The following is a 24,526-nucleotide window of genomic DNA, read 5'->3' as shown; positions in this document are numbered from 1 at the left end:
CCTCCCTTTCCCTTCCCTCCCCTTCTCTCCCCTCCCCTCCCCTTTATCCCTTCCCTCCCCTCCCTTCCTCTTCCATTCTCTCCCCTCCCCTTCTTCCCTTCTCTTCCCTTGCCTCCCCTTGCCTCCCCTTCCCTCCTTCCTTCCCCTTCCCTTCCCTCCCCTTCCCTTCCCTTGTAATAGTGCTCAGCTCATTAGGTATTTTGCTTTGGTTTTTGTTTGCTTTTCTAAGAGGAATCATGCTTTCCTTCTTGAGTAGCAGAAATTGTAAATATGCATTGGTCAATGTTCTGTGGCCCATGGGAGCCATTCATGGGGACTCCTTTATCTTTTGACATGGCCTGTTAGTGCTTGGTAGTATGCTATTTTCCCTTTCATTTGAAGGAGAGAAAAAATTAAGAGGTCTGGAAGCAATAGCTAAAACTATGTCCCCAGCTTTTCTTTTCTTCACCAGACATAGATGATGCCTGCTTGCCCTCACCCCACCTCCCCAGCCTTCCTTTCTATGGGAAAGGAAAAGGCAAGCACCATGGTAGCATGGGTTTCTACCGGGTTCCGTCTGCGCTCAAGGAGAATCAGTAGTACCGACAGGGCCACACTGTCTACCATCTCTTTCTTAGACGGTTCCTCAGGGTCACCAGAGTAGCCGTTAGCACCTGAGAGGTGTGTAACAAGGAAGTCAATGTCATGTCTGCTTTCTTGTTGCATTTTATTTAATTTTGCAAAATGTCTCTCCATTTTCTTTCTTTCTTTTTTTTTAATCTTTTTGATCTTTCAAGACAGGGTTTCTCTGTGTAGTTTTTCAGACCAGGCGGGCCTGGAACTCACAGAGATCCGCCTGCCTCTGCCTCTTGAGTGTTGGAATTAAAGGTGTGCACCACTGCCACCACCCAGCCATGTTTCTCCATTTTCTGACTAAATTCCTTTATTCCCTCCTAACATTCTATCAGGTCTTCCCTCATCTTGGGCATTGGGGTTCCAAGTTACAGTGATAAATGCCAATAATTTCAGGGACACATATACATATTATGTATGGTATTTATGATCTGTTATACTGGAAAGGCTTCCTTTGGCCTCAGGTTGAGTGGCATCAGGCTCCCAAGGGCATCACAGTTAGTGATAAAGAAATCCTGAGTCCCTTCTGTCACCCTTCATGATTTTAAAATGCTGCTCCCTCACCGGGAATGTGGCGCACGCCTTTAATCCCAGCACTCGGGAGGCAGAGGCAGATGGATCTCTGTGAGTTTAAGGCCAGCCTGGTCTACAGAGCTAGTTCCAGGACTGGATCCACAGCCACACAGAGAAACCCTGTCTCGGAAAAACCAAAAGAGAAACAAAAAACAAACTTCTGCTCCCTCTTACACGAAGTCTGAGCAGGGAGTTCACTTCTTCTTGTCTCTACTTGAATACATGACGGACGGTGAAGCTCACTTCCCATCGCTCTGTTGATGGTGAAGCTCACTTCCCATTGCTCTGTTGATTCAATGTCTTCATTCACAGCATTTAGCATTTATTTGTTTTCCCTGTGTATATGAATCTGGTATTTACTTCTTAAACAAACAGGGGACAGAATTAAGATGTTGTGCTTTGGGGGCTGGAGAGATGGTTCAGTAGCTGAAAGCACTGAGGTCACCCACCATGGCAGCTCTCTACCATCTGTAACCCCAATTCCAGGGTACCCAGTGGCTTCTGTAGACCTCTGCCAGCACCAAGCATGCGCATTCATTCATTCATTCATTCATTCATTCAGGCAAAACACTCACACTAAAACAATGTAAAGATTATGTAATTTTTATTATTTAACTGAAAATACCTTCTGGAGAATGTAGGTTTCCAAGATGTGCAACATCAGATAATTTGTCAGACTGGCAGTGGGCTGAGAGAGATGAGTGTTCCAGGCACTTTGTGCTCTGAAGAAAGACCTTAGCTACTCCACTGACCCTGGGTAAGACATCCCTGTAACTGACATGGTGTTAATTCCTGGGAGTTTTCTCTTGTTAGCAAAGAAGAAAGGTAAAATAATTGTTATTGGCTTAAGCTCAAAACAGACTAGGGCCACAGCACATTTCTCTCCCAACACCAATCTTGTTTGATCAAACATTGCTATTAAAAAACAAATTGTTTTGAGATTTAGACAATTTAAATATTTAATGCACTTACATGATGTCATAAAGGCTTTGCCAAAAACCCAAGTAATTTACAAAAATTTCATTTTTGTATGACTGTATGTTATCTTTCACTTACCATTTTTAATTGGATAGCAAGTATGCACCCAACTTTTGGTCAAATGTTGTATGTTTTAGGCGTATCCTTTTTATAAAAGATGAAACTGATTAAAAATTAAAAGATATTAACACATCTTTTAAATCCATAGTAATTACTTTTTAATTGACTACGTTGAGAGTGATAGCAGTGTGCAGTGTGAGCTGCAGTGAGCACTGACTGTTCTTTCAAGGACTGGGGTTTCATTTCTAGCACCCACAGCTCAACCATCTTTCCTTCAGCTCCAGAACTGACAGCCTGGGACACCAGGCACAAATAAAACATTTATACATAGAAAATCAAAATAATTTTTTAAAGGAAAGTTGGCAAAAAGTACCCGGCTTTTCCTCCAAAGCACAGGAGTATGTAAGAAGTTTGAGAAGCCCACTGGCTCACTGGAGGTCACACTGCACACTGCTGTGGAAGCCCACTGGCTCACTGCAGCTTGTACTGCACACTGCTGTGGAAGCCCACTGGCTCACTGCAGCTCACACTGCACACTGCTGTGGAAGCCCACTGGCTCATTGCAGCTCACACTGCTGTGGAAGCCCACTGGCTCATTGCAGCTCACACTGCACACTGCTGTGGAAGCTCACTGGCTCACTGCAGCTCACACTGCTGTGGAAGTCCACTGGCTCATTGCAGCTCACACTGCACACTGCTGTGGAAGCCCACTGGCTCACTGCAGCTCACACTGCATACTGCTGTGGAAGCCCACTGTCTCACTGCAGCTCACACTGCTGTGGAAGTCCACTGGCTCGTTGCAGCTTGTACTGCACACTGCTGTGGAAGCTCACTGTCTCACTGCAGCTCACACTGCTGTGGAAGTCTACTGGCTCACTGCAGCTTGTACTGCACACTGCTGTGGAAGCCCACTGGCTCACTGCAGCTCACACTGCACACTGCTGTGGAAGCCCACTGTCTCACTGCAGCTCACACTGCTGTGGAAGTCCACTGGCTCACTGCAGCTCACACTGCACACTACTGTGGAAGCCCACTGGCTCACTGCAGCTCACACTGCATACTGCTGTGGAAGCCCACTGGCTCACTGCAGCTCACACTGCTGTGGAAGCCCACTGGCTCACTGCAGCTCACACTGCACACTGCTGTGGAAGTCCACTGGCTCACTGGAGGTCACACTGCTGTGGAAGTCCACTGGCTCATTGCAGCTTGTACTGCACACTGCTGTGGAAGCCCACTGGCTCACTGCAGCTCACACTGCTGTGGAAGCCCACTGGCTCACTGCAGCTCACACTGCTGTGGAAGCCCACTGGCTCACTGAAGCTCACACTGCACACTGCTGTGGAAGTCCACTGGCTCACTGGAGGTCACACTGCTGTGGAAGTCCACTGGCTCATTGCAGCTTGTACTGCACACTGCTGTGGAAGCCCACTGGCTCACTGCAGTTCATACTGCACACTGCTGTGGAAGCCCACTGGCTCACTGCAGCTCACACTGCACACTGCTGCGGTTACAGGAGCTGTGTGTTTTTTCTGCAGTGCTTCAGCAGCTCACAGCTCAGGGACAACACAGTCTGCTGTGGAGCTCTTGAAATCTGAGAGAAACTGGGCTTGTGTTGTACATCGCCCTTCTGGACTCGGCCTTTCCTACCCCTGATGTTCTTCCAGTTCATTCTTCTGGTACTCCACACAAGAAGTCTATCTGAGTTGACATCGCAGATGAGAATAAAATCTGTCTCTTTCCTTTTGGAGAAAATAGAACTAAAATAGTACCAAAATTATCTGTCTTGAAATGAGAGAAGCCGGGTGTGGTGGCACACACCTTTAATCCTAGCACTTGGGGGCAGAGGCAAGTGCATCTCTGGGAGTTTGAAGCCAGTCTGGTCTACACAGTGAGTTCCAGGAGCCAGAGCTACGTAATGGAGAGAGATGCTGGTGTGGGAGGAGGTCAGAAGAGCATCGCATCCCTGAGAGCTAGGTTTACAGCCATTAAGAACCTCCCAACGTGCGTGCTGAGACCCTAACTTAAGTGCTCTCAGCTGAGCCATCTCTCTTCGGCTCCCTTTGTTTTGTTTTTTAGTTTGTGAAGTGAAAAGAGGTCATACTGAGGAGTAAGTAAATTTTTTTGGTTTCTTTGAGACAGGGTTTCTCTTTGTAACCCTGGCTGTCCTGGAACTCACTTTGTAGATCAGGCTGGCCTCGAAGTCACAGAGATCCACCTGCCTCTGCCTCCCGAGTGTTAGGACTAAAGGCGTGTGCCACTATCTCCTGGTGGTCTAAGTGATTGTTATATTGCACACAGTCTACTGTCTAGCCCAATACTTCTTAACTTTGATCTCAGCACCTTTTGTAATCCTGAGAGCCATTGAGGACCCCACTGAGGTTCTGTCTGGATAGCTTATTCACACTGGAAACTAAAACTGACCAACTTTGTAGATATGTATTTTCAAGGTTAATAGCAAACAGTTCACTTTATCAACAAATAGTGTGTGTGTGTGTGTGTGTGTGTGTGTGTGTGTGTGTCTGTCTGTCTGTCTGTCTCTGTGTGTATAAGAACCTTTTTCTTTTTATTAATTTTTTTTAGGCTAGGCAAACACATTCTCTAGTAATAGTTTGAAAAAAAATTTAATGTCCATTTTATCTTATATGTCTGGTTATTTTGTCTGCATATTACATGTGTACCTGTCAGAAGAGGGCATCAAGCCCCTGGAGCTGGAGTTACAGATGGTTGGTTGTAAGCCATCATGTGGATGCTGGGAGTTGAACTGGGGTCCTCTGCAAGAGTACTCTTAACCCCTCAACCATCTCTCCAGCCTTGAAAATGTTTTTTACTTCATGGACCACTGAAAGGATCATGGGACCACCTGGACCACTTGGGAATTATTGGTCAATGTAGGCTGTGGCTCCAAACGTATTACCGTTCGCTTTACTGAAGGGTACCAAAGAAGGCATTCAGATGATACAAATGGAGCAATGCTTTTTACGTAGATGAATGGTAGCATCACAGAAACGGGTTCTTTGGATGAGTGCACAGATATTGCTTTCAGGGCTTGGGTAAGACTTAAGTTTTGTTTCTCCAGGAGTCTTAGAGGGAGCAGTGATTAGATATTTACTCAGATGCTGCTAGAAGAGCTGATCTAAGGTTGTTGTGGCCCAAATGTGAGAGGAAGGTGTGTTCCCATTGTTCAGCAGGCTAGGCTTCATAACTGACAGGGTGATCTTGCCTTGCTGGTGGGAGAGGTTGGGTTATGAGATCTTCTGCAGGGGCTCAGATAGGCCTTGACTGTAAAGCAATGTAACAGATGACTTACACTAGATTTCTTTTCCTTTAACTATAAACTTTTTTTAAATGTGTGTTTACACATTCATGATCATGTGCTACCATGAGCCTGACACAGCACACATGTGGAGGCCTGAGGAAGACTTACAAGAATCTCTTGGCTCTTCCCTTCTACCATGTGGGCTCCATGTGGCAGCAACCAACTTTACCCACTGAGCCATTTTGACAGCTAGATCAAGAGTATATTTCATGCCAGGCAGTGGTGGTGCACGCCTTTAATTCCAGCAGTCGGGAGACAGAGGCAGGCGGATCTCTGTGAGTTCGAGGTCAGCCTGGTCTAGAGAGTGAGTTCCAGGACAGTTAGGTCTACACAGAGAAACCCTGTCTCAAAAAGCAAACGAAAAGAATATATTTCATACATTTCACCTAACTATATGAATAACACTTTTATTTGCCAGACATACACTTACATTTTCTTTTGATTATTTTATGTGTGTATTTTACCTGCATGAGTGTATGTGCAATGCCCATGGCGGCCAGAAGAGGGCATCAGAGGGTTGTGAGACACCATGTGGGTGCTGGGAAACAAACCCAGGTCCTCTGTAAGAACAGCCAGTAAGACATCTCTCTAGCCCCATACATGTAATTTTAGGGCATACACATCTAACACAAATTTTCCCTTTCTCGTTTTCTTTGGGATGTGATGGTACAGACCATGGGGAACTCATATGCTGGGCAGCTGAAATCTGCTAGATTTGAGGAAGCTCTACACAACTCCATAGAAGCCTCGCTCAGATGTAGTAGTGTAGTCCCACGGCCAATCTTCTCCCAGCTTTACTTGGACCCGGATCAGCACCCTTTCTCGTCTGCAGGTAAGTTTCTTAATTGCATGCATTTCTAGACCCCTCTCAAAAGAAGTGGGAACGCCAAATCCTGGGAACTCAAGTGTTAAAAATGCCAGTCTCACCCTCCTCAAAAATATCTTTCAGGACTTCTCCTGTAATCTTTCTTCCATAAGCATCCTTTTGAAAATTAAATTGCATTGGTCTCTTTGCTTACCCAGATGTCAAACCCAAGGTGGAGGACCTAGATAAAGATCTAGTGCACCACTACACGCAAAATGGCAGCCTGGATTTTTCTAATAATGTAGCAGTTGCTGAAATGGAAGATGACGAAGATGAAGAAGAAATGTCTGACTCAAACAGTCCGCCAATCCCCTATTCACAAAAACCTGCCCCAGAAGGGTCTTGCACTACAGATGGTAGGTTTGCGCTTTTGAATTCTTTTCAGCTTTGTATTGTAATTTCATTTGGCCTGTTTCCAATCATTCCGTGTGGTTTTCAAGACTGGATACCAGTCGTTGTTGGAAGGAATAAGTGGCTATATCTTGATGCATTTATCTAATATTCTTTATCAGTTAATAACTTGGGAGTCAGATATTGGGGTAAGAACCTGAATGATCAGAGAATCGGCAGAGGAGTGACCAGCGATCTCCTACTTCTGTCCTTCCTCTATCAGAAAGGGTTGAGACCCTCGCAAAGCCCCTCCCTACTACTTCCTGTCTCTCTATCTTCAGTCCTCCAAAAGCTCTATGGTTAATTTTGGTCAGCTAATAGCTTTGCCCTCTGATTCAAAGCAAACTTTATTGTCAGAATATCATCAACATATCACACAACAACACCCTCCCTCCTATGGGCTCTTTAGGGCTCACAACAGTTGTCTACAGGAAACGTAAGACTCACCCACTCTTGTAGATGAGTAGACTAAGGTTCACAGTTGAACCAATTCCTTGAGAGGATCTGTGCAAATGCAAGCTTGGACAAAGGTCAAGGCTTCTCCACTATTCTGTAAGAACTCACTCTCATGAGTTTTTATTAAAACAATGTCTCATCTTTCTTGTCCTTTTAGTTACCCCCAAGATAGTAATAGAAATGTAGATGCCCTGATTCTTTATCTACCTAGAGCATTTTTATTACATTTATTTATGTCGTGTGTGTGTGTGTGTGTGTGTGTGTGTGTGTGTGTGTTACACATGTGGGTGGGTGCTCATGAGCCACGGCACAGACATGGATCAAAGGACAACTTGCAGGAGTAAGTGCTCGCCTTCCACCCTGGGGATGCCAGGGTCACGCTTGCTGGTAGGCAGGCACCTTTGGCTACTTGATCATCATGCTGGACCCACAGGTATACTCACTGAGTGCAGAGGTAAAAAACAAATCTTTTATATATATTGTAAGTGTAAAACTTGGTTATAGAATATAAAAATGTAAGTAATTTGATTCTCTCTCCCCTACCCACTCAGTTTTTTGACACTGGGTCTCATTATGTAGTGTGGATTGGCCTGAAATTCACTATATAGAACATACTGGCCTCCAACTCACAGAGATTTATTTACCTGTCTCTGCCTCCCTAGGGCTGTGATTAAACGTATACACCATCATGGCAGCTGATGATCTCATTCTATTTGTTTGTGTGAGCTTCATTTCCTTCCATGCTTTGAACCACATTTTAAATAAGGAAATCCTGGTTCCTAACATTTTCATTGTTTTGTGGTTTCAGTGATATTCCAATTTAAAGTCTTATTTTCTTCCCTTTACCTAGTTGCTGTGTTCTGGTCACCCATATAATTAGTATGTGGGTGTGGTTTTATACTCTGGCTGACTGACATTCACCTGCATGGTATCAGAGCATGAAAACCTTGAGGAGGTATGGGGGAGGAGAAAAAGAAGGTTCCAGATCTTAGGACAATTCCCTGACAAAGCTTGGAGAACAAGCAATTTGATGTAAACTAAAGTTTTATCCAGGAAAAGCTAGAAAAATAGTGTCCCTAGAAAGTATCTTCACAGGTGTTCTTCATCTTAGGCCCGCCCACAGCACATCACCTCCATGCATTTGCTTCCACAAATGATTGACTCACTGATGTACCGTAAGCCTTTAAACCCGTGGAGACGTGGCCGGTGACAGCATTGTGTTGCTGTTCTACTTGATTTATTCTTGTTACATCCTTTCTTCAACTGAGCAGTCACCTCACCAAGTTACAAATGACATTGAACCGTGCTTAAAAAATGGTAGTGTCTGGTTGAGAATCTAATTCATGTGAATGACTAAATAGAGCCAGAATGAAAACTTCAGGGGATGATTTTGAAATAACCAAATTTTTTCTCCCAAAGTATGGGAGAGAGTTTTCCCTGTCCTCCTGTACATGGGGTGTGTTTTCAATTTGGCAATGGCGTTATTTATAACCAGGTTTTTTTTTTTTTTTTTTTGGAAAAGGTATTTGTAGCTATCAAGATATAAACTTGGTGTCCTGAAAACAACACACCTTTAATCCCAGCACTTGGGAGGCAGAGGGGGTGAGTTTGAATTCCAGATAGCACAGCTGCCTAGTGAGAACCTGCCTCAAAGAAAACAAACAAGCAAAGCCATAGCAATGAAAACCCCACCAAGTTAAGATATGTTTCCTATACTTCTCTCAGGATCTCACTCTGACCCAGGCTGACCTTTAACTCACACTGAGCTGCAGAATTTGGGGTGATTCTTTCACCCCAGCCCCAAAAAGGGCAATAGTGATTTTGTTTTATTTTATTTCATTATTTAGTATTTTTTACATTCCAATCCCAGTTCCCCCTCCCTCCTCCCCTCTCTTTCCCCCATCCCACCTCCCATCCACTTATCAGAGAGGGTAAGGCCCCCCCTAGGATGTCAACCCCCTCGCCTCTTTGAGGCAGGACCAAGGCACATACCCCCACCCCATGTCAAGGCTGACAAGGTGTCTCTCCTTAGGGAATGGGCTCCACAAAGTCAGTTTGTGCATCATAGTTAGATCCTGGTCCCATTGCCAGTGGCCTCATATACTGCCCAAGACTCACCATTGTCACCAGTATTCAGGGGTCCTAATTTGGTCTTATGCTGGCTCCCCAATTGGCAGGACAGAGTCAGTGACACTGGAGAGAATGTGGAGAAAAGGGAACACTCCTCTGTTGCTGGTGGGAGTGTGAACTTGTACAGCCACTGTGGAAATCAATGGCAATTTCTCAGAAAGTTAGTAATCAGTCTACCTCAAGACCCTGTAATACCACTGTTGGGCATATACCCAAAGGAGTACATTCACACCACAAGGACATTAGCTCAGCTATGTTCATAGCAGCATTATTCATAATACCCAGATCTTGGAAACAACCTAGATGCCCTTCAACCAAAAAATGAATAAAGAAAATGTGGTACATTTACACAATGGTCAGTGGTCAGAAACAATGACATCTTTAGATTTGCAGGCAAATGGACAGAACTAGGAAAAACCATCCTGAGTGAGGTAGCCCAGACCCAGAAAGACAAATATAGTATGTACTCACTCATGTGGATACCAGACATAAAGCAAAAGATACCCAGCCTACAATCCACAACTCCAGAGAAGCTAGAACCCTCTTTCAGAAACAGATGGAAGCAGATTCGGAAATCTATAACTAACCATCAGGCTGACCTCCCGGAGTACAATCGAACTGAGGGAGGAGCAATAATATGAGCAAAGGGGTCAAGACCTATCTCTGATGCTTCCGATTCTCATAACTACTGGTCGTTGTTCATGTCCTGTGCTTAACTCTCCCCTGAGACAGCGTTTAAAATAAAAAGTCGTTTATAACTTGGTATTTTAGGTTTCACTTGGTGTTATCAATTCTGCTCCCTGGGAGATCTAAGAATCTTCCCGCTCAAAAGGAAAGTAGCCCTGAAGTTGTGCTCACAAAGCAGTAATGAACCCTTGCAATAGAATGAATGGCTGTGGCCTTGTTTGAGAATACCACCTTCCAGTTCCTGGGGATCCTCTGTTTGCCTAAGGCTTAAAGCTGTAAAGCTATTTTTAGAGGCAATTTAGATAAGCAGTTACTTAACATCTGATAGGCTGCCATTCATAGGCAAATTTTGGTTGCTAATTTCTTATGTAAATGATTGGACTAGAGTAGGTTCCTATCCTGCTGGGAGGCAGTTGATTGTCTATGCAGGCGAAGAGCCTCCAGGTTTGAGACCTCTGGAAGCTGCTTTCATTACTTTAGCTGGGTTTACTGCTGTGCCAGTAAACGGATCCTTTCCCTCCTTGTATTTACTCTGGTGCCTTCTAGTTGGAGATAATTGGAGAATGCAAATCCCTTTCTACGAAGTGAAAACCTTGGCTATTCTCTTAAGAACATGCAGATGAAGTTTATAAAGAAGGGCCCTCTGCTATCACCACCACAGTGTTTTAATTAGAATCATTTGTCTCAAAAGAGCATGGCAGGAGAGCAAACTTCCATTATTGCCCTCAGAAGTGAAGTGAGTCCCGGAGCGGGGCGAGTTTGCAAAGCACATTGTCCACTCGTACAAGCAACTGTCTTCCCTTCCTGGTACAGCAGCAGCCTAGAGCCTCCGGTGGGATGCTCTGAGGTGGTCTAGTGGTCTCTAGAGAGTACTCGTGTCTTTGCCATGAGGGATCCTGGGATCTTGTTGGTCTGGAAATCCAGCCACATGTCATGGATTCTGCAGCTAACCACTCCTTGTAGGCACAGTTTATTTTCAGAAAAAAAAAAAAACAAAAACAAAAACAAAAACAAAACAAAGCACACACACACAAACCCATAAACATTGCTCTTAACATAATGTCTTTTCTTTCTTTGAGGGCCTCTGGTCTATATAATGTGTTTAATTAGCTGACAATGAGACTTTAGGGAAAATAGTCAGGAAATGTTTACAGTAGAACGAACACTGGAAGGTAAACGTCGCAATTCTCAGGATAACCACAAACTGAGTTTAGTAACTTTGCTTTGCTTCTGTGGCCATCATTGGCCATGAACTGAGTCCTGCCTGACCCTATGACAGCCTGGTGTTGTTTTCTCTTTCCACCCCATTCTTCTTTTTAATTAATTGCCTGAGGCTGTGTTGGCAAGTAACTAGAAGAAAAGTACTTAAAGGCTATTTTTAGGAGCAGCTTTACATATATAGAAGATGCAAGCCAGAAGTCCCGTTTCTATATGTATGCAATTTCTTCTATGAAATGCGTGGTGTAGGAGGCACATGTGTTATAATTAGTGAGCTAATCTTCATATTTTTCTTTAACTGTAACAATCAAGTCTAGGTTTACTTTGATTCCTTGCTTTTATCTTATAGGACCTTGCCAGGGTCCTATCGGGAATAGTACACCAGATTTAATTGTATTAGCTCATTAGGTTTCCTCTTAGCTTTGACATTGCCTTAGATTTTTTACCCCTAGTTTTGATGGCTCTAGTAATTTTAGGAATATTAGTCAAGGATCGTATAAGAAATCCCTTTATGGAAGAGGGTTTTTTGGTTTGTTTGTTTGTTTTTGTTTCTTTTTGTTTTTCTGATGACTCGGAGACTATGGGTCTGAATGAAGATCACAGAGGGAGAATATCATATCCATCACATAATTTCAAGAATGCCCAGTCTCAGTACCTCATATGAATGACTGGGCGCTGAGCTTAGTTGCCTGAGATTGTGTCTTCCCCCTGCTCCCAGTGCTGCGGAAGAAATGCACACAATCAGTAGCTATGCACCGCATCCTGGGGGCAAAGTAGCTAGACACGTTTATTTGAAGTTTTACCTCACGGAGATTCATTTCTTCCCCTCCATTTACTCGTTTGTTGCATCACTTATGTCCATCCTTGTGGATATTGATTTTCTGTTGTGTGTTATACACAGGCTGCTGAATGCATTTAAAGAGTCTCTGCTTTACACATGGGAGCTCTTTCCTTTAGTCCTTGTACCCATTTCACAGACCTTCCTCCACAGCTTATCTTCTCGTCATCTCGGGTACCAGTGTTTCTAAGAAAAGAAGTCTAGAAAGCATGCTACTTATAGAGTCCATTTACTGCTTAATGAGTGTCACCTTTGACGTGTCCGCAGATGGAAAGCCCCACGTCTACCATACTAAAAACTGTTTATGCTTCTTCACTTAAATCAATTATATAGTTGGCATTTTGCCCCAGAAGTCTCCCTGAAATAAGAGTTCTTTCATTTTAAAGAAAATCATGCTTTCCATGGGCACTCTCCACATTGTGTGTGTTCAGTCAGGGAACAAAATAGTAGTTTCCCCTTAACCCACCTTTGCCATGAGAAACACCTGATCGGAAGTGTCACTCTTCAGCCTGGGGAGATGGTTCAGTGAAGTGAAGGAAGCCCCAAGTCAGATTCTCAGACCTATAGTGAAAAGCCAGGCTGAGATAGGTACACATTTCTGCAACCCTGAAAATCACTGGCCAGCCAGTCTGGCCAATTAGTGAACTCCGGGTTGTATGAGAGACCCTATCTCAAAAGAACAGTGTGGAGAGCAGTTGAAAAAGACAGCTGACATGGACCTTTGGCCTAGGGAGGTGGGAAGGAGGGAGAGGGAGAGAAGAAAAAAGAAACATTATATTCTAAACATAGATCATTTTGTGGTTTGTAAAAACTTTCCAGACTAACAAACTCTTGGTCTCAAAATCCTTAGCTTCCTCGTTAGCTGGCATGATGGGAGAATGCCGGCGCTCATTGCTCAAACCTTGCTTCTTAAGGATTCATCAGAGAGCGTGAGATGGGTAGATGCTGACGTGGTTATATCAGATATCCCGCAGAATTGAACTTAAAGGGACACAGTGAAAAACAAGCAAGTGTGGTGTCCTGTGTCGTGCCAGAGTTGGGGAAAGCGTAGACAAGTCAGAAGCACTCACTCTGTTGTTGGTTTTTAAGATCTATTTATTTATTTACGTGTGTGTGTGTGTGTGAGAGAGAGAGAGAGTGTGTGTGTGAGAGTGTGTGTGTGTGTGAGTGTGTGTGTGAGTGTGTGTGTGGGTGGGTGTGGGTGAGTGAGTGTGTGTGGGGGTGTGGGTGAGTGAGTGTGTGAGTGTGTGTGAGTGTGTGTGTGTGTGTGTGTGTGTGTGGGTGGGTGTGTGGGTGTGGGTGGGTGGGTGTATCCATGCCTGGTACCTAAAGAGTTGAGAAGAAGGCATCAGATTCCCCCAGGAGCTGGCATTGTGGACAGCTGGGGTCCTCTGGAAGAGCAGCCAGTGCTCTTAACAACTGAGCCATCTTCCCGCCCACTTTTTCTGTGTTTTGGTGGTGGTGGTGTCATTGTTGATTTTAGTTTTGGTCTCTCCTTTTTTTATTTGGTTGTGAGATCAATTCCCAGGCTGGTCTTGAATTCAAGGTCTTGCTCCCTTAGTACCCAGAGGTGTAGGATTTTATGCATGTTCCTTTACAGCCAGCAAGAGGTGGAGAGGTTAAGGGACCACCTCACTTGGAGTTAGAGATCTGGGTCATAGTGTCCTCTTGGTTGGTTTATGGCTATTTGGCCTCGGGACATTTGGTTAACCTTCCTGAACCTTTGTCTCATTGACATATTGAAGAGATTAGAGTAGTTTAGTGTCCCCCAACTTCCAAAGTCACAAATCTCTTTTAGTAAGGCACTTCTGAACTCCTTGAGCATTTTGAAATACTTCTGTCATTACATGGTGTATGTTAAAATTTTTAACTAAGTAAAAAACACTTATTCTGGACTGACTGGCATATTAACATATTCTTTGATATTTATGATATACAAAAGCCATCTACAGTTTATGATTTCATAGCTGTAGTTTAACTTTAAGTTGGATGTATAAAAAGACAGTGACAATTCAAAACTAAAAGATTATACTTTATTTTAGAAGAGACAAATGGATTGAAATGTTTTCAGCATTTAAAGAACAGTCTAAACTCTACTTTTCACCTCCCACCCCTGTTCTGGCTACAGACCCCTCAAGCATACTAGGCAAACACCCTCCCACTGAACTATATTCCTAGCCCCCAACATCTAATGTCTAAGTTATGGAATTTCTATATTTGGGAATTAAGGGATTGTAAAATTTTATTCCCATAATTTTTATATTTTATCTTTGTAACATTAATTTCCAGTGCTTGGGAGGCAAAAGCAGGTGGATCTCTGTGAGTTCAAGGCCCACCTGATTCTAGGCCAGCCAGAGCAACATAATGAGCTCCAAATAAAAGAAAGCAAACATTAATTTTTTGATGCATTTTATATAATCTTACTGGTTTTGTGTGTGCACATATGTGTGTGTGAATGTTTGTGTATGTGTCTGTGTATTGAACTAGGGCCTACACATGTTAGGTCACTCTTGTACTAAAGTACATTCCAATTTCTAATGTTATCATTTTAAAAATACAGATTTCTTTATTCTTGAGACTTTCATACATATGTACAATGAGATGTAATTATACCCACTCTCCCTTTCCCTCCTCCCAACCTGATGTCTTTTTTTTCTGCTAACCCACAGTGCAGCATGGGAAACCTACCAATGAGAACACACAAAAGAAAGACCCTCCCTCCCCCAGCAGCTATCAGCTGCCGGTGGCTCCTTATTGAAGGGGAGGTGTCTAAGTCAGTAAGGGTGAGAAGAAATTCAACTTTATATGCCCAATGAGCATATTTGGGTGCATTATCAAAACTACCTGTCTATAATTGCCTGAGCCTCCCAACTTTAAACAGCAGCCCATTACACATAGGAATTAAACAGCGTATCGATGTGGCTGAAAACAATGTGAAATTGAGTAATAGTAAAGGCTACATACACACTGACAATGGGCTTTGAACTATGAGCTATGAGCTATGAGCTATCTTGCTGGTTTTACTCACTTTGTGTATGCTGGAAGAAGGCCATACACTGTTCTTAAGGTTGGGAATTACAATAAACAAGTTTTAGGAAATGGTAATGATGCCTATTTAGATTTCCCTTATACAAAATTAGGACAGTGAGATGGCGCCTCTGGTGCAACGGCTTGCACAGCTGCCCTGATGACATGGGTTTGTTTCCCAGAATCCATGTGAACATGGTCAGGAGAGAAGGAACTGCATGGTGTTCTCTAGTTCCCACATGCCTGCTGTGGCACGTGTGCAGCCTCTATAACACACACACACACACACACACACACACACACACATTAAAAATGAATTTCACATATAAATCCTAAGTGTCTTAGACTGTCCTTCTGAATCCCTGAATTAATGAAAGCCACTTATTAAGCAACAATGCAATGGTGCCTTAAGGTTAGGTTTGGGTCCTTTAAGATTTATTTTATTTTTAAGATGTTTGTATGTGTGTTAATATGTGCTCATGAGGCCACAGAGGCCAGACTAGAGTGTCGGATGCCTGGAGCTGAGTTACCGGCAGTTGTGAGCCACCTGGATGGGGGCTGGGAACCAGACTATGGTCCTCTGCATGAGCATCAAGTGCTCGCAACCGCTGAGCCCTCCCTCTAATCCCAGCCTCAAGGTGTTGTAGAACTATAATGTTCTAACCACATTGCAGTAAAATTGATACAGACTGAGATTGCCATCTGTACCCAATACAGAGTCACATGTGTCGAAACTCACTGCTTCAGCCTGACAGAGGCAGCTCCCAGAGATAGCTCAGTGAATAGCCAGTCATAAGCGTCTTACTGATCGTTAATCCATGCAGGTTAGCAACGTGGTTAACGTCCCAATTCTTGAAGCAAGTCATACTTAAGGGCAAGAATGCCACTTCCTAGGCGAATTGTATTCTAGGGTTATTGTCAATTAGTGATCTCTTTGATGAGCAATCTTGACACTCCTTTCAGTAATTTAAAGTGCTTCCTGGCTTAGTATTTTATAATTTAAAATGTTTTCATTTTACTTTAAATTGTATATTCCCTATATCTGTGTGGGAGTTATATATGCCTGAGGCTAGAAGATGGTGTCAAACCCCTGGAGCTGGTGTTACAGGTGGTTGTGAGCTGGTCCCATGGGTGGGGGAGGGGCCTGGGAAATAAGCTAGGGACGTGGGTCATTGGTAAAGCCGTGTGCTGCAAGTATGAAGGCCTGAGTTCAGATCCCCGGCACCTGTAAAAAAGATGGCGAGTATCTGGGCCTGCCATACTGGTGGGGAGTAAGAGACGACATTCAGATCCCTGAAACTAATCACCACCATCCTATCCAGATTGATGCACTCAATTGTGGAGCACAGCTGAGGAGCACAGCTGACACTATCTCTAGCCTCTGCAGGCTCCTGAACACACACATTTACACTCACATGTCTTCACACACACACACACACACACACACACACACACACACACAGAATGTAAAATCCTTACAATGTGCACATAAAATGTATATGATGTATGTTATGTTTGTGATTGCCTTACTTGTGGGCCAAAAAACTTGAGCTCTCATCTTAATGGAACCAGAAAGGAGAGGATAGATTAGTCTTGTTGGGGTATATGGGCTTTGAATCCTTAGAAGTGATTCCCATAGATAACTCTACTTTCCCAATGGGGGATAAGGAGATGTTGTCTTCCCTAAAATTGTGCTGTTTTTCAGGGTTTTGTCAAGCGGGAAAGGATTTGCGTTTGGTGTCACTGTGTATGGAACAAATTGACATTCCAGCGGGGTTCCTCCTGGTGGGGGCCAAGTCTCCCAATCTTCCTGAACATATCCTAGTTTGTGCTGTGGACAAGCGATTTCTACCAGATGACCATGGGAAAAATGCACTTTTAGGTGAGTGTTTAATGTCTATAAAACTTCTTCCAGGAGGAGGGAATTGAAATATATGTTTATTGGAAATTATGAGAGAATTTTATAAGTATGTCACTGAATTTAGTTGGAGTTTAAATGGCTTAGTTTCAAACAGCAAATATTTTTTCTCTTAAATATATTTTACATTTTTATTATTAAAAATTAGACATGCAAAAATTTTTAAGACAATTAAAAAGCATGCAATTTATCAAAATTTAATAGTTTAGGTCTAAGTGTAGAGTATTTGTTTAGCACGTGTAATGATCTCAACTTCATCCTTAGCCATGTAAAAATTTTTTGAATTTTATTGAATAAAGTGAAAGTCATTCTGTATATCCACTAGTCTAAACCCGATGTCAATTCTCAGTTGTTTTCGAATTATTCACTTTGTAAAGTATTTGCAAATTTTCAATACTACCTTATGCCTTACAGATATGATTAGTTTGAATGTGAAATGTCTTCAACATGAGGGAGACTAAAGAGGAGCTTAATAATCAAAATGCATGTTATTTTTTTTTTAATAATTTATTTTATTTCATGTGCATTGGAACTGGAGCTATGAGCTGCCATGTGGATGCTGGGACTCGAACTCAGGTCCTCTGGAAGAGCAGTCAATGCTCTTAACCGCTGAGCCATCTCTCCAGCCCCCCAAATACACTATATACATATATATATATACATATACATATACATATACATATATATATATATATATATATATATGAAATTGTCATAGAACCCAGTAAAAGTTATATTAAACTATCACCAGCAGGCCCTTGTGCCTGATCGCTGGTTCATACCGGGTAGTGCTGTCCTGAGAGTGTGTAACCTTTAGGAGCCTGGCTGCAGGACTGCTACAATGTAACCAGGTGCCTCACACTCCTCACCTCCAGACAGGAGCTGCTGCAGTCTACTCCTTCCTGTCACGATGAACTGTATCTCTTGAACCATAGCCAGAATAAACCATTCCTAGCTTATGCTATTTCTGTCATCAGTCTATCATGGTAACAAGAAAGGTAACTAACAGATACTTCTCATTTTATCAATTCACCTAAAATAACTAGGGATATATAAATGCTATGAAACATGTAACAACATCAGAATTATTTTACTTTCTGGCGTGGCTTAGAACCTTGGCTTTTCCACAACATAACTATACTACACCAGGAGGAAAGAAAGTGGGTTTGGTGTTTTGGTTGTTTTTATTATTGTCTTGTTTTGAGACAGGGTACTGGATAGTTTTATGTCAACTCAAGCTAGAGTCATCTGAAAGGACAGACCCTCAATTGAGAAAATGCCTCCATAAGATCATTGGAAAGGGCATTTTCTTAATTAGTGATTAATGGGAGGGCCCAGCCCATTGTAGGTGGTGCCTTCCCTAGGCTGGTGGTTCTGAGTTCTATAGGAAAACAGGCTGAGCAAACCATGGAGAGCCAGCCAGTAAGCAGCTCCCCTCCAGGGACTCTGCATCAGCTCCTGCCTCCAGGATCCCGCCCTGGAGGGTTTGAGATGGACCATGGTGTGGAAATGTAACTTGCTTTTGGTCATGGTGTTTCACTGCAGCAATAGTAACCCTAAGACAGGCAGCATCTCACTATGTAGACTTGGATGGCCTGGAGCTCGCTATAGAGAACAGGCTGGTCTCAAACTCATCAAGACTTACCTTTGCCTCCATAGTACTGGATTAAAGGTGTGCAACACCACACCTATCTGTTTTTTTATTTGTTTTGTGATAAAAGAAAACTAGATATATGAGCTTTGTTGTTCTTTTACTGCCGTGTTTTTCTGGAGGTGTTACTTCTCAGAATTCCTTTTCTTTAGATGGAACCATTTCTTTAGATATCAGTAAAAGAAAGAGGACAAAAAAATTAAGCTACCGTATTGATTGTGAGTTTATTTTTGTTTTAGTTTTGTGCAGCCATACAATATCAGAAAGACTTGAAAAACATTAGTCAATATCTCGAGTCAGAAAGTGACCCTAAACATGCTATATAGAGGCTCTTCCCTACCCACAGCCTTTCTTTCTGTGTGGCATGACTGCCTTTAAACTCATTCTGTATGCCTTGAGTTCACAAGAGGTCCCCTTGCCTCTGCTTCCTATAGTTCAGAGCCCTGTATTGGTTAACATCCATTGGTCATTTTCATGTTTCAGAAGTGTCGAAAAATACCTGCTGAGCACAGTTGCACATTTCTATCACCCCAGCACAGAAGGTAAAGCAGGCAGATCAAGAGTTCAAGCTCACCCTGGGTTACATAGTGAGACCTTGTCAACAAAATGAGAACTGGAGGTGTACTTCAGTAAGAGAGGCCCTAGATTTGTGCCCCAGTACCAACCCCCTCCAAAAAAAGCATTCATTTTTTTTATTTCAATGAAATTAAGCAAATTATTTAATACAGAAATCTAATGGTAAATGTCATTCATTGTAGTAAATTAACAAAGAAGGGCTGAGCATTTATTTGTTCATTTCTTTGCTCAGTAGTATTTATTCAGACTACTGTGTAATAAAAATCAGGTAAACTATGACATGGAGTCAGAGAAATTATAAGGGACGGTCCCTTTCATTCATGTACCAAATGGGAGAATGGTTGAATGGACAGCCAGACAGATGATTGGATGGATGGATGGATGGATGGGTGGATAAATGGATGGATGGGTGGGTGGGTGGATGGATGGATGGATGGGTGGGTGGGTGGGTGGATGGATGTGGATGGACAGATAGGTGGGTGGATGGATGGATGGATTGATGGATGGATGACTGTAGGAACTTAGTGAACTAGACATTCATTGATTTTTTTTATTTATTGTTATTGGCCTACAGCTTCAACAAATTGAGAAATGTGCAAATAGTCTCTAACACAATCCTTCCCTGTCATTTAAAAGTTTATATTAATGTTCAGTACTTGAAAAAGATGACATAAATAAACTGCTAATTCTATGTAATTAAGCAGAGGTTGTGGTCACCTCTTGTTTATCATTTTCCTTCCGTATTTACTGGGAGGTGTTCAGGAAATGATTGTTACAGTAATAACTTGAGGATCCTGCTTATACATGCTTTGAATTACTGGTATTCTCAATAGAGATATTGTAAAATAATTCTTTTTGTCCTTTATCCTTTCTTTTTTCCCCTTTATCCTTGTTAATATATTCTAGGTTGGTCCAGGGGTTTGAAAACGGTGTAGTTTGTCAATGGTCATGTTTTCAGATATTGTGGACAGGTACATGGTCTTTCCACGGGATGCAGGGCCCTTTGTCTTCTCCTCCTGTCCTGGCCATCTGTATGTCTGTCTGTAAGTTCCGTTCTCATCAGATATGAGTGAAGCAACTCACTGTCTTACTGGCCTTTCCTTCTTTTGTGGGTTAAAGGGGCTAACAGCTGACTTTCCATAAAGCAATGCATAGTTTCTTATCCTCCCAGCCTCTTCTCCACTTCCTCTTTCCACGTCTGCTCCAACCAGGCCATTGAGAGTTTATTTTATTTTATTGGTTCAAGGGCTTTGGCTCGGCATTTGGTATGAGAGACTAAGAAGCTCAGGTGAAAAGAGGAAATGGGAGTTCATAGAGCCATGCCTAACTCTCATAGGAACAGAAGTGTCTGGCAGAGCTCAGCATGGCACAGCCCTGGCCATGCTGTCCTGTCCCTCCTGCTCACGTGTGTCCCAGTCACAGCTCTGCCCATGCTGTCCTGTCCCTCCTGCTCACGTGTGTCCCAGTCACAGCTTTCAGCCTATTCTCTCCAAAACCAGCGCTCACCTGTAGTTAAGACAAACCACATATGGGCTCCAATTTACAAACTCTTGTAAATCTAGGGTCCGGTACCATCTAGATAAAATTCTACAAGGGAGATTCTAACTGTTCCATATTGGATCAGATATTTGTCATACATTCACGCATAGGCTGTAGGTCTCTGGGGACAAGCTGCTGTGTTGAAGCATGCAGAGAACCAATAGTAGGACCCATAGGCTCTTTAAAAAAAGAGAAAGAACAAAAAAGGACTTTGGAATGATTCAAAGCAGATATTTAATGATTGAATAGTTTTTTTTAAGTAATGAACAATTATACAGTGATACTTTAAGCTAAAGTTTTATTATTCTTTACTCATTATATAAAGAGACGAGTTTCATAAAGCTGTTTTCATTAGGTATATGATATTCTCTGACATTTACCCATTATTCTCTCCTCAGCATGTTCTTAAGAAAGGAACAGACTGAAGAGCTTTAGGACAAAAAGTTCTTTCTCTTCATTTTCCCTCCCTTGCCTTCCTCCCCCCTTTCTCTCTCCCTCCTCCTCCTCCCTCCTCCCTCCCTCCCTCCCTCTCCCCTTCCTTCCCCCTCCTCCCTCCTTTCCTTCCTTTCCCAGTGCTGGAACTCAGGGCCTTACACACAGCTGTGCATTCTGTCACTGAGCTGTACTCCTCAGCCCCCCAGACGATTTTCCTGTCTGTATCTACTATATAATTCTGCCACATGATACTTTTTCCTCCATTTTCTTAGCCATTGTCCTGTTATAGTAACACTTAACTTAGTTCCAGTCTTCTAATGTTATAAAAATGTCTCTGCTGTTGTTACAATTTGACTGTGAATTTTCTGTTAAATAACAGCATTGAAGCAGTGTTAAACTTCCTGATTCTTTTGAACACGGAGTACCAATTAACAAGCATTGATTTCTTTGCAATTGTATCTGAAGAATTTAAAATCGAAGAGGAAGGATGGGGTGAGAGTTGGGGTGTGGGGTTCTAGCAAAATCTTATTCTTGCTGTTTTTCCATCCTTCTGAAGTTTTTCCTAAAAGTTGAGACACTCTTGGTTCATAGACTATGAATATTTTTATCCTTTTTACATTCAGAAGTAGTGTATCAGCTTCCAAGGACACTAGTAACGTTGGCTTTTCCCATTTCAGGGTTTTCTGGAAACTGTATTGGTTGTGGAGAAAGAGGATTTCGATATTTCACGGAATTTTCCAACCACATTAACTTGAAGCTCACCACCCAGCCAAAGAAGCAGAAGCACTTGAAGTACTACCTCGTCAGAACCTCCCAGGGTGTGTTATCAAAGGGGCCGCTCATCTGCTGGAAAGGTAACGGGATTCCGGGGGGAGGGGAAGGAGACTCCCAGGTGGCGGCTGGTGACCCTGGCAGGGTTCAGAGTACAGGTGTGGGATGGATAAATAGCTCAAGTTCAAAAGGCTGCTCAAAAACTGCAAAGCCCTTTGGGAGGTTGTGTGAGACTGTCCCTTGTTAGAATTAACTGAAGCATTTGAGCGATAGGAAAGAGCAAGTCTCTAGAGTTACTGGCAGAGAAAGCGTGTGGCTCTGGGGCTGGGAAACTCGCTTCTGGTGTCTTTTCGTTTCCGAGTGTAAAGTGTGCTCTTTGCTTTATTTCAGTTGGTTTGTAATTCTCACCAATCTACATTTTTCTATTCTATTTCTACCAAAAACACACCCCAAATAAGCAACCCAGCCTTCTGGGTGTCTAGGGGAGTGGGTAGTGAGTTGGCAGTTTCCTTTCTTTGGAATCAGCGACAGTTTAGCCCACTACTCTGTAGGAAGTAGCCCCCTCATGAACCTGGTGGGAATCACCATGGTTGTAGCCACTGTCCTAAAGCAGTTTCTTCTGACGCTGAGAATTTATTCTCCATAGAATAATTGTCTTTACCCTTCTTGCCTACATAAGACTTTTGCCTGACTGTGGAATAGCATAATACGTCTGAATTGCAATAGCACATTTGTCCCTGAGTCCCCCACCATAATTACTCTTGGCCACATTTGAGGCGGCCTTGTATAACACCCCAGGAAAAGACGCTGCATATTTTCCAAGCCACTGTCATCAGAGCTTCCTTCTCACAACCACTGAATTCTTAAGAATGTCTCCATAGCTCTTTATCCTGGCTGAGGGTAAAGAGTTTTCCTCTAGTAGGCCTTCTTGAATAACCATAAACCCCAATAAAGACTAAAAGCTTGATAAATATCTCTCTGCCTTTTAACTTTTTTTAACCTTAGCTTGTATAGATACACTTAACTTCTTGGTGCTAAGAGAGTTCATCTTTGTTATGAAAAATAACATTTGTACACTGATTGATGTGTGTGTGTGTGTGTGTGTGTGTGTGTGTGCCACCACAGCACATGTGAAAGCCAGAGGTCAGCCTGTGGGAGTCTATTGTCTGTCTTCACTGTGTGTGTTCAGGGACTGAGCTTGTGTGTCAGGCTTCATGGTGAGCACCTTTGCTCTCTGAGTCACCTCACCGGCCATTTTTTAAAGTAGCTGCATGCAGCAGTTTTTATTTTTGAACTGACTTTGTGCTATTTACCTGTATAAAATCATGTAATATCAATATGCATATATTCATACAAAATGCATAGGTTGATGTTAAATTTATGCCAGAACACAGCCACTTTTCAGAAGGTCATAGCATAGTGCAGCATGCTTCAGCAAAACTGCTCTCAGCCTTTGCAAATGTCTCATTCCCACGGGAACTTTTTCTTAGAACTTGTAACCTGTCATATAACCATTTCTATTTCTATTTCACATGCTACTTTTTGAGACTAATAATAGCATAATTTAGTTGGAGCATGGAGTCCAAGAGACTATCACAGTGTTCACTGAGTCAGTACACAATGTAATTAGAGTCATTAATATCAGATACTTAGTGTAAAGATAGCCACTGCATTATCAATAATCGCTTTGAATACCACTTACCAGTTTTCTTTAATGGGATCTGAGAATAGGGCTGGAGGGTTGGCTCAGCCGTTGAAGGCTAGACTCACAACCAAAATATAAGAACCAAGAATAATAATAATTTGCTTCTAATTTTTATCTTTATCTATAGAGTTTTTTTTTATTTCTCTGATGTTTGAATATTTGTTCAGATAGAGTAGAAAAGTCTGGAAGCAAACTAGAAGGATTAAAGTTACTATTGCACATTTAAATAAATTATGAACAAGAAGTTACCTGGCATCCCAAAAGCTCAATACGTTTCTATAAATATTGACACTTTAACCTCTGTCTTCCCCGTAAAACTAGCAAGACTGTGTTGGTTATTGGCACTTTTCATGTGGGAACTGATCTGTGGGTCATAAAATTGTGATTGTTCTTTGCCTTAAGCATAACATCTGGCTTAGGAAGAACTGTTTACCAGCCTGAACAGGCTGCTAGAGACAGTAATTAGGAAAGCTGCTGCCACTCAAGAATCAGAAACTTGTGCCCATGGTCAGTTAAAATATAAACTAGCTTTTTCAAATCGTGTTTTTACTCCCTTCTAGAATGTAGAAGCCGACAATCCTCTGCTGTTTGCCATTCCGCTAAACCTATTCCCTCAGTGTCATCAACTGTGGCTCCAGAAAATGTAGCAGCTAACGGATACAAAGCGGGCTTCACTCCGACAGGTATGAAATGGCTTCTTGTTACTGCAAGGACCACAGGTGTGTTTAAGGCAGCCTCTTTAAGCTTGCTTAGCTGGCTTGAGTGAGACATTTTCAAATAA

At 42.6% G+C, this 24,526-nt stretch overlaps 1 protein-coding gene across 1 annotated transcript in view; it reads left to right on the top strand.

Annotated features, from left to right (window-relative positions):
* Greb1l (GREB1 like retinoic acid receptor coactivator) overlaps positions 1 to 24,526 on the top strand; it is a 206,056-nt gene that overhangs the window by 109,034 nt on the left and 72,496 nt on the right. The window contains exons 3-7 of the mRNA XM_051202009.1: positions 6,212 to 6,371; positions 6,563 to 6,760; positions 16,856 to 17,032; positions 21,947 to 22,123; positions 24,306 to 24,428. Coding sequence (XP_051057966.1) covers positions 6,215 to 6,371; positions 6,563 to 6,760; positions 16,856 to 17,032; positions 21,947 to 22,123; positions 24,306 to 24,428 — 832 coding nt within the window. The 5' untranslated portion in view covers positions 6,212 to 6,214. The remainder of the gene's footprint in view (positions 1 to 6,211; positions 6,372 to 6,562; positions 6,761 to 16,855; positions 17,033 to 21,946; positions 22,124 to 24,305; positions 24,429 to 24,526) is intronic.

This window comes from Phodopus roborovskii, unplaced genomic scaffold, assembly GCF_943737965.1.
Source record: "Phodopus roborovskii unplaced genomic scaffold, PHOROB, whole genome shotgun sequence".
In the NCBI taxonomy this organism is placed as follows: domain Eukaryota; kingdom Metazoa; phylum Chordata; class Mammalia; order Rodentia; family Cricetidae; genus Phodopus; species Phodopus roborovskii.
The sequence above is the reverse complement of the archived record's forward strand: the minus strand, read 5'-3'. Positions and strand labels throughout refer to the sequence as shown.